Genomic DNA, 10823 nt, shown 5'->3' with positions numbered 1-10823 from the left:
CCTCTTAGAAGCTCCAACAATTCCTCTTAGAAGCTCCAACAATTCCTCTTAGAAACTACAACAATTCCTCTTGAAACTACAACAATTCCTCTAGAAACTACAACAATTCCTCTAGAAACTACAACAATTCCTCTAGAAACTACAACAATACACCATGAGGTGGAGGTAATTTCTAAGCCGCCAATAATTCACATTAAACTAACCATTACCTACGACAATAAACTACATGAATTTACATGATTTAACAACGTTTTTTATACATCTTATTCGCCACTATAGCTATGACTTGAACCTTCATGACACAAAATAACGCGTACAAATTGTTTTGCATGCACTTAGTTAATAAACAGACAAAAAGGAACTAGGAAATCTATGATTGAAAAACTGCTAACTATTCATATTTGAAATTATGAGTAATAAATTGAACATGCAGAACACGTGATAGCTTGTTTCTTCGAGTGGGTCACTCCATGTCGTGCTTGGGTGTGGCCCGTGTGGGGTTAGGCACCTCAACACTCCGCGTAGTACCCCGGGTAGTACTTCTGAGAATCATACTTGACGAACACGGTCGGGTAGGCTTGCCAATCAACCGTGGTGTCGATAGGGCGATTGGATCTGCAAAATTCGAGATTCATTATAAGCGGTATAAAAAATTAAAATTGATAGAATAGAATAAAAGTGTCGGCGTTGAAGAAATAGGCCCATGGCCTGTTGCCGATTCTTGAACTTTTCGTGACTTGATTCACAAGGGATCCTTGCTGCTGCTGCTGCTGCTGCTGCTGCTGCTGCTGCTGTTGCTGCTGTTGCTGCTGTTGCTGCTGCTGTTGCTGCTGCTGCTGCTGTTGCTGCTGCTGTTGCTGCTGTTGCTGCTGCTGGCTTGCTGCTTGTAGTAATACATGCTGCGCTGGTGTGGTCAATGTGTGATGAATGTGATGTGAGATTATGGTGAATGTGTAATGAATGTGATGCGAGATTATGGTCAATGTGTAATGAATGTGATGCGAGATTATGGTCAATGTGTAATGAATGTGATGCGAGTGTCTGGTGAATGTGTAATGAATGTGAGGTGATAGTGTGGTGAATGCGTGATGAATGTGAGGTGATAGTGTGGTGAATGCGTGATGAATGTGAGGTGATAGTGTGGTGAATGTGTATTAAATGCGACATGAATCTGCGATGAAAGTGATGAATCTGTCGAGTTCTTAGTAAACTTGCAATCATGAGTTGTGATTGCACTAATAACACCACACGTCACTTCAAACATCACACGTCACTTCAAACATCACACGTCACTTCAAACATCACACGTCACTTCAAACATCACACGTCACTTCAAACATCACACGTCACTTCAAACATCACACGTCACTTCAAACATCACACGTCACTTCAAACATCACACGTCACTTCAAACATCACACGTCACTTCAAACATCACACGTCACTTCAAACATCACACGTCACTTCAAACATCACACGTCACTTCAAACATCACACGTCACTTCAAACATCACACGTCACTTCAAACATCACACGTCACTTCAAACATCACACGTCACTTCAAACATCACACGTCACTTCAAACATCACACGTCACTTCAAACATCACACGTCACTTCAAACATCACACGTCACTTCAAACATCACACGTCACTTCAAACATCACACGTCACTTCAAACATCACACGTCACTTCAAACATCACACGTCACTTCAAACATCACACGTCACTTCAAACATCACACGTCACTTCAAACATCACACGTCACTTCAAACATCACACGTCACTTCAAACATCACACGTCACTTCAAACATCACACGTCACTTCAAACATCACACGTCACTTCAAACATCACACGTCACTTCAAACATCACACGTCACTTCAAACATCACACGTCACTTCAAACATCACACGTCACTTCAAACATCACACGTCACTTCAAACATCACACGTCACTTCAAACATCACACGTCACTTCAAACATCACACGTCACTTCAAACATCACACGTCACTTCAAACATCACACGTCACTTCAAACATCACACGTCACTTCAAACATCACACGTCACTTCAAACATCACACGTCACTTCAAACATCACACGTCACTTCAAACATCACACGTCACTTCAAACATCACACGTCACTTCAAACATNGCGCTCCAGCCTGCCCCAGTAGTCCAGCTCCAGGCGCTCCAGCCTGCCCCAGTAGTCCAGCTCCACACGCTCCAGCATGCCACAGTAGTCCAACTCCAGGCGCTCCAGCCTGCCTCAGTAGCCCAGCTCCACACGCTCCAGCCTGCCACAGTAGTCCAACTCCAGGCGCTCCAGCATGCCTCAGTAGTCCAACTCCAGGCGCTCCAGCCTGCCTCAGTAGCCCAGCTCCACACGCTCCAGCCTGCCTCAGTAGTCCAGCTCCACACGCTCCAGCCTGCCACAGTAGTCCAACTCCAGGCGCTCCAGCATGCCTCAGTAGCCCAGCTCCAGGCGCTTCAGCCTGCCACAGTAGTCCAGCTCCACACGCTCCAGCCTGCCCCAGTAGTCCAGCTCCAGGCGCTCCAGCCTGCCGCAGTAGTCCAGCTCCAGGTGCTCCAGCCTGCCTCAGTAGCCCAGCTCCACACGCTCCAGCCTGCCTCAGTAGTCCAGCTCCAGGCGCTCCAGCCTGCCCAAGTAGTCCAGCTCCAAGCGCTCCAGCCTGCCTCAGTAGTGCAGCTCCAGGCGCTCCAGCCTGCCCCAGTAGTCCAGCTCCAGGCGCTCCAGCCTGCCTCAGTAGTCCAGCTCCAGGCGCTCCAGCCTGCCTCAGTAGTCCAGCTCCATCTGCTCCAGCCTGCCCCAGTAGTCCAGCTCCAGGCGCTCCAGCCTGCCTCAGTAGTCCAGCTCCTTCATCCCACTGATCCTGGATGTGAAGGTTCGCTGGACCGCATCCAGCAGCCGCAGAGCGTCCACCCTCATCACCTCACACATAAAGGCTACTGAAAACATTTATTTTCATTGGGGCAGATTTTGCTCCTACGCTAACAGCAATAAGTAACAACAGTAAAACATTGTTATTATTTCTCATCAAAACATTTTTATTAACTACGAATGATTTGGAAGTTCATTTTAGTGCAAAGTATGCAGATGCTTTCTTGCCACAAGGCACACGAAACCAACCATCTTGGTCCAGCTGCAGAACCAACCATCTTGGTCCAGCTGCAGAACCAACCATCTTGGTTCAGCTGCAGAACCAACCATCTTGGTCGAGCTGCCTGGAGCTGCTGAAGCAGTTGTCGCTTCTAGAACTACTCTCCAAAACTGAAATAATTCCTTTTTAAAGCTCTAAAAATTCCTCATTAAAGTTCCAACCATGCATTAAGAGGCGAGGTAACAATGGTGACGAAATCAAACCATTATCTGGGATAATTACTTAATTTAATTAATTTGGTTTAACAACGATTGTTATACATTTTATTCGCCACCATAGCTATGACCTGAACCTTCCTGTCAGAACAAAACACGTACAAGTTGCTTTGATTGAACCTAATAAAAAGGCAAAAAAAGGAACTAGGAAATCCATTATTATAAACTATTGAGTAGTCACACGTGAAATTATGAGTAATAAATTGAACATGCAGAAACTTCATGCCGCCAGTCTCTTCGAGTGGGTCATATGGGAGCCATGTGTGGTCAGTTGTGGTCTTGTGGACCACTCCATGTGGTACTCCTGTGGTCTTGTGGAGCACCACTCCATGTGGTACTCCTGTGGTCTTGTGGAGCACCACTCCATGTGGTACTCTTGCGTGGGGTTAGGCACCTCAACACACCGCGTAGTACTCAGGGTAGTACTCCTGAGAATCATACTTGACAAAAATGGTCGGGTTGGCTTGGTGATTGACCGTGGTGTCGATAGGGCGGTTGGATCTGTATAAATAAATATTTTTTAAAACCGGGACAACAAAAAAATGTTTTTAAATTGATCGTGGCGTCTTCACTCGCATTTAAGCAGGGATATTCCATAAACAAAATTTCACGAATTTCTGTCAGCATAATTAGCGGACACTACAAAACCATTTTGATGGTACAGTGTATTTGACTTGGCGAAACCCCGAGAGGAGACCGTAAGGTCAGGTATGCCTATTTCATGATCTTTTTGCCATGCACTGAACATACATCAATTATACGCAAGATGTCATCACCACAAACTTGACGTGCAACAGAATCTGAGAGCATCTGAGAGCATCTAAATAAACACTAGAAGGGGTAACCCGCTTCCTCTCCCCCGCTACGTAGGAGGGGCGTACCCGTCTTTTGGAGGCTTGACGGTCTTGCGGTTGCCGGGGGCGGTGAGACCCACGAGCACCTTGCAGATGAAGATGACTTGCCCGTAGCGGCGAGATAATTGTGCACTGTTAAAAATAAGTGAAAAATTCACTTTCACTTTACTAGTCATACTAATATAAATCCTTAATGATTACCAGTAAATTGAATTAAGGTATTATCAAGTACGCAACGTCCGGGCGTGGAAATTATGTCACGTGAATGGACACTATTCAGCGACCTGAAGAAACAAGGTGGTTACAATACGATTGGGCGATCGTATTAAGCGATGGTTCATGCTTCAATTAGTATTCCAGTAAAATGTCCTTGGGTAACCTGCTTTTTAATCTCCAAGCACCAGCAAGAAATTTTGTTCGGCTTAATGAAAAAACAATAAGAAAATTGCTAATAAAAATTATGCTCTGGTCTTCAATCAAAACTGCATGAATGAAGAACTTCTGCCTAACTACACTAACTTTAATTAATGTAGTGAAATATGGCTACTACGTGCAATTATACGTACTTGTTAGAGAAATACGCTCCTCTTCCATGCACTTGACCTACGTTGGATCCATGAAGTCTCCAGTCAATGTTTTCTTCCAGGATGGCTTTGACGTTGGCAGTTTTCGTTCCGTGAAAGAGGCACTCTTCCCTGTACGGAACACCTGGATATTGACTCTGAAGTTGAGCCTTCTTGATATAAAACGCAGCTTTGAGGTAGGGGTTGTTCACTTTGAAGATGTTACGGGGTTGACAATTTGTGGACCTCAGCAGGTACAGAACATAGGTGTAGTCAGCATGGTTTGCTTCAAGGGGTGTCGCGTAACTCGTTTGTCCAAAGGGGATTTCAGTGAACAACTTAGTTGATGCTGACGTAGATGATGAACCAAGCGCCCCACCTGTCGTGGATGCGTGCTGCTTAAGCCTACGTACTTCTCGTACTTTGCCAGTCGATGTGTTGGTTTGAGTAATGTTGGTGAAATTGATTACGTACGACTGGCTTCCGATAGTGAATTTGAAGTTGGTTGATGGGTTAGACAGATATTGTCTTTCCAGAGTACCTATGATGTTGGGATTACCTCTGGAGCCAAACTTTAACCACGATCCGTCATCCTCTTTGAAGTACCATTCGTATTCCACTTGCCCCAGCAGTTCGGCTCTAGGCGCTCCAGCCTCCTCCAGTAGTCCAGCTCCAGGCGCTCCAGCCTGCCTCAATAGTCCAGCTCCTTGAACTCCAGCCTGCCTCATTGATCCAGCCCCAAGCGCTCCAGCCTGCCTCGGTAGTCCGGCTCCAGGAGCTCCAGCCTCCTCCAGTAGTCCAGCTCCAGGCGCTCCAGCCTGCCTAAATAGTGCAGCTAGTTCAGCTTTTCGCGCTCTAGCCTGCCTCAGTGATCCGGCTCCAGGCTCTCCAGCCTGCCTCGGTAGTTCAGCTCCTTCAACTCTAGCCTGCCGCCTCAATGATCCGGCCCCAGGCGCTCCAGCCTGCCTCGGTAGTCCGGCTCCAAGAGCTCCAGCCTGCCTCAGTAGTCCAGCTCCTTGAACTCCAGCCTGCCTCAGTGANCGATTCACGACAACGACGTTCGTCGTTGAGAACAAAAACCTCACACCAAATCGACACTTCTCCCAATTAGCCCTAGAGCTCAAACGTAAAATCTAACTTTACGCTCAACTAAACCACTCATGGACTTATGTCTAATTCGGTTGAGCGTAAGGTTAGATTTTGCGTTCGAGTCCGCTGGCCAGTTCGGAGAAGTGTCGATCCGGTTAACCACACTCGTCGGAAGTTAAACACAGAACGAACGAACGAAGCAAATCATGCTATCACAATCAGCTATCTTTTCGTGAAAACGAATGAAAAAACTTGACTCGTTCCTCTGAAACACTTTTACTGCACTTCTATCTTAAACTCAAAGCTTATGCAATCTTTATTAGTAAATGAATATTGATTATTTTAGCCATTTAGCTAAACGTTAAATCGAAAGGGTTGGACGTCTTAAACCGTGTATGTCACTGTAATTATTTAAATACTTCAGCAAGAATTCACCTCGTATCAATGACGCGGAAAAATTCAGCAAATTAGTATAATCGTAATAATAATTTATCCTGTGCAAATTCATTAATGATTTCTACAAATACTACGATATTACAGTCATTGGCAGACTTCTGGAACCACACACACACAGATGTTTCTGAGAACATCTGGCAACTGCTGGGTGTGGCGTTCGGAACCGGTGTTGCCAGATGGAGCCAGGAGAAAAAGGCCAATTAAGCTCACAAAAAAGCCAAAAAAGGCCCTATTTGAAATTAATAAGAAAATTTTGAATTTAAGGTAGTTCTAACCATTTCAGTGCATGCATTTACTTTCAAGGCTTTCAGACAGCAAAAAATACACCAATTTCACCAAGTGTATGAGCTGAATTACCGTCAATGCTACATATAAGCCGCCAGGCGCCAGCCTGCCTGCAGCTAATTGCATGTTACTCGCTGATCGTAAATAAAACCGTATAATACTGGTCGGAACTATGATGTTTAGGATTCGATTGCCACCTAACAACTAAAAAGCTGTTCCATCGCGTTAGAGAGTTTTGTCTCAGTTTTGCTAACGTAATAGAAAGTGATGTGGCGAAGGTTTTGGTAATGACGGTAGAATATTTATACGCGTAAATGAAAATAAATTTAAACTCATTTCTGCGGTATAAAGATGATGTGGTCCTTGCACGACTAAGGTAAATATTAAAAGTCAATCCTATGATTTTATCAGAACCTTTGAATGCATAGAAATAAAATATTGCCTATCATAACTTGGAAAGTAGTTATTATATTTATTCAAAGCGAAGTTTTGTATTGACTCACACCAGAAGGCTGAATGTATCGAGAAACAGCGCTCTAACCTAAAAAAATCATACTGAATTTACTACACTTTAGAAGTGAAAACTATACTCGATTATACGCACTCTCAGCTCTGCCATTTATGGTTATTGATACGAGTCGGCAACTTGATATAGTCCCATGGTTCAACAAAGTGTTGCCCAGATTAGACGGCATTTTAGCGGTTTCAGCGTTAGTAGGCCGTAGGCCTGTCGCCGATTCTTAACATCGCCGAACATTCACAGCTTATTGCGGTTTCGAACTCGCAACTCACTGCTACAATTCTGCTGTGCTTAACCGCTCGGCCTCCTTGCCAATTCTGACCAGAAACTGGCGCACAGAGCTGGGATCGAACCAGCGCCAATCTTGGTACTCTGAAGGGCCACCCTGCCCACTGGCACTCGCCAGTGTTGCCAACTAAACCGAAAGTTGACACAGCTAAATGTCGAAATTTGAGTGTACTCGTCTTGGGCAAAACTGAATTATAAATGACGGGCAAAATTATTACAAAAAAGCCGAGAATTGTATTTTTCATAAAGAAAAACCCACAAGGCCAAATAAATTCTGTCAGGCCCATGAATTTCAAAAAAGGCCACATTTGCGAAATTTGTCCTGAAGAAGGCAGTGGCAACACTAATGATCGGCACGTGTTTGGTTGAGGCTCGGGTGCTGAGATTATGTTTCATCAAGTAATCTATAAAAATTGAATAACGCCAGTTACTCCTATCATTTCATTCTTTATTATAGGTCTCAGTATGATCAGGTCATCAGTTTTCAATGTATGTAGTAATTTCTTTACTATTTGTAAAGAGATATTTTACTACTCTCTTGACGCAGCCCTGCCGCTGGTATAGAATAGAAGTGTCGGCACTGAAGAAATAGGTCCATTGCCTGTTGCCGATTCTTGTACTTTTCGTGAATTGATTCCACAAGGGATCCGGCCTTATGAACCTTTCTTAACAATAACTAACGATTGTTTGAGATAGCTGCTGGACTTTTTGCCAGGTCCGTATATAAGGTGCTAGGTATTTCATGACTGAACATATGCTCCTGCATAGCTTCGTCTAGTCTGTTTTTTTGAAGACGTTCATACTCGGAGCGTCAACGATGCTATCAGGGAGTCTGTTCCACATATCGGTGACTCGAAGCGAGGAGAAATGTTGTCGCATGGATGTGTTACAACGCAGTGTTTTTAGTTTATAGCCGTGGCCCCTGGTGTTGGTTCTTGTTTCAAATTCTAGTAATCCTTCTGGGACCTTGTATAAGCCATAAGTGTATACCAGTATACTTCAATGAGGTCACCACGCAGACGTCGATAACTGAGGCTTGGAAGCTTCATAATCTTTAATCTTTCTTCATAAGATTTGCCTTTTAATCCCGGAATTATCCTTGTTGCACGTCTTAGAACACTCTCGACTAAATTTTTGTCAGTTTCTAGGTTTGGTGACCACACAACGTTTCCAAACTCCAGGTTCGGGCGCACGACAGCAACAAACAACTGCTTCATCGCTTCTGCATCTTGGAACTCGTAAGAGCGTCGGATTAGTCCAAGTCGTTTATTGGCTTTATTAACTTGAGCTTCAATATGCTCAAAAAATTTAAACTCATTGTCCATATCAACTCCTAAATCTTTTTACATTGTCGACTTCGACATCATCACTCTGTCGTTGCAACCATGTCTTCTCATATTGTAATCTTGCTGTTCATTATTCTTGCCAGGGTGAATTATTTTACATTTGTCAGCGTTAAAACGCAGCAGCCACTTATCAGCCCAGTCAACTAAACTGCGTGGATCACCTTGCAACCGTATTTTTTGCGACGTATTCTTCACTATATTATAAATTTTTCTAAACTCACTGCGGGTTTCAAACCTCCAATTCACTGCTAATATCTCGGTGATCTTAAATCCTCTGATGAAAAATGATGAAAATGATAATGAAATGATGAATGATGAGGAACTTTTAGAGAACATATTAGCTTGGCCTGGGAAAATACAATCATCTTGGTCCAGCTGCCTGAAGCCGCTGGAACTGTTATCGGTTACAGTTCAGAGTACCAGGATTGGCGCAGAGAGGCGCGGGTTCGAGCCCAGCTCTGAGCGCCAGTTTCTGGTCACAATCAGCGAGGAGGCCGGGCGGTTAAGCAAAGAAAACTTGAAGCAGTTTAAATGTGTCGGCAAGATCTTCTGAAGGCGGAAATTTTGCCGATAATGCGTCGCCGTAGGTCTTTAAATCTTCGTTCACTCTCTGCACAGTGGGTGGTACCTAATACTTATCTGCTCATTTATGTATCATTTACCTTTAACTTACCTATCATTTGCCTTTCATTAGCCAATCATTTGCCTATCATTTTGTCTCTCATTTTGCCTACTCATTTGCATATCATTTACCTATAATTTGCCTATCATTAGCCTATCATTTTGACATAATTTTCACATAATTATCATATCATTTTCCATCAGTTTCCTATCATTTAGACAGTATCTAATATCTATCATATGATATAATGAATGCATCAATGAACCCACCTCCTCCCAGGGCTGGAAAAGTCCTATTTTTTATAATATCACGGCTCTAAAATTATATAATTTCAGTAGGTGTGAAATCTCGTGGCTCGAATGTCACAAATTTTTGTGTGATTGAAAAAAATCGCAGTTTGCACTTTGTAAACCTGTCATTTCATACAATTTTCCCCTTCTGCAATCCACATTATAATTATTGCTTTACCGTTCCTGCCAAAATATCCTGCAAAACGTAATCATCTTAATGTAAACAAGTCAACCTAAACATTTTCTTGAAGATCGCGCATAGTTGCGGCTACGTCAGACAGCATTAACACAAGTTCAGCTTACAGTAAACTGTAAAGACAAATGTTATTGTTGCTGTTTGACTATTTGCTGTTTTAGGATAAAATTAGAGATTTGGGGTAACACATGCATGGACTTTGTAAATCAATTCGCGCCTCGTAAATGGCTTTTCATGGCCGAGATATGGAATTCACAGCATCACGCCCACGAAGAAATGGAATCACGGCTGGCAAATCCATAAAACCACGGCTCAAAAAATTCAGTCGCGGCTTGGCCTTGCCAAGTAGATAGCTATATTCCATGCCTAGGTATCTCCACACTCCACCTGCATCATTCATTTAGCATTTATTTGAAATTTATTCATCATTTATTCATAATTTACTTAATACCTAATTTATCAACTTTTATCATTCATTTTTAGGCTAGCTGTATAATTTTCATTAATATCAGAGAAAAAAAAAACACTTTTTTGTACACATAGGTACCAAATAGGCCTATTAAGCTAAATTAAGGCAAATGCCAAATTAAATAATTTACTATTTAACAGTTGCTACCTACCTACACAGTACACATTTCATTTCTTAATATAGATTATAGGTACCTACTTCAAAATTGTACATTGATATCCATATTTATTAATAGTTTATTGCTCTACTTCAGTACTTCTTTCGACAACTTATAAGAAAAGTTATGAAGCCAAGTAAAATTTGCTTGTTAATGTTAGCAAGTAGCAACTAAACTTGAGACTGAAGCAACTTGACCAAACTTTAAATTTATTAAGTCAAGTTCCAATTTTTAGTTCCAAACCTCCAATTTATTAAACTTTTAACGTCCCAAACTTCAGAATTCCCT

The 10823-nt window shown here is 42.8% G+C and overlaps 2 protein-coding genes across 2 annotated transcripts; both read right to left on the bottom strand.

Annotated features, from left to right (window-relative positions):
* Positions 1-509: 509 nt before the first annotated feature.
* Positions 510-3235, bottom strand: LOC108675185 (PE-PGRS family protein PE_PGRS61-like). Its single transcript, XM_018163176.1, has 3 exons — positions 3181-3235; positions 2149-2956; positions 510-615 (listed from the first exon to the last, which is right to left on the bottom strand). Exons 1-3 carry the CDS (start codon positions 3233-3235, stop codon positions 510-512), a joined length of 969 nt encoding a protein of 322 aa, XP_018018665.1.
* A 216-nt stretch (positions 3236-3451) lies between these two features.
* Positions 3452-5545, bottom strand: LOC108675183 (protein mono-ADP-ribosyltransferase PARP12-like). The gene is made up of 3 exons (XM_018163175.2): positions 4821-5545; positions 4282-4386; positions 3452-3901 (listed from the first exon to the last, which is right to left on the bottom strand). Exons 1-3 carry the CDS (start codon positions 5543-5545, stop codon positions 3796-3798), a joined length of 936 nt encoding a protein of 311 aa, XP_018018664.1. The 3' UTR covers positions 3452-3795.
* Positions 5546-10823: the final 5278 nt, after the last annotated feature.

The sequence above is a fragment of the Hyalella azteca genome, unplaced genomic scaffold (assembly GCF_000764305.2).
Source record: "Hyalella azteca isolate HAZT.00-mixed unplaced genomic scaffold, Hazt_2.0.2 contig3544, whole genome shotgun sequence".
Lineage (NCBI taxonomy): Eukaryota > Metazoa > Arthropoda > Malacostraca > Amphipoda > Hyalellidae > Hyalella > Hyalella azteca.
This window is presented reverse-complemented; position numbering and strand designations above follow the sequence as displayed.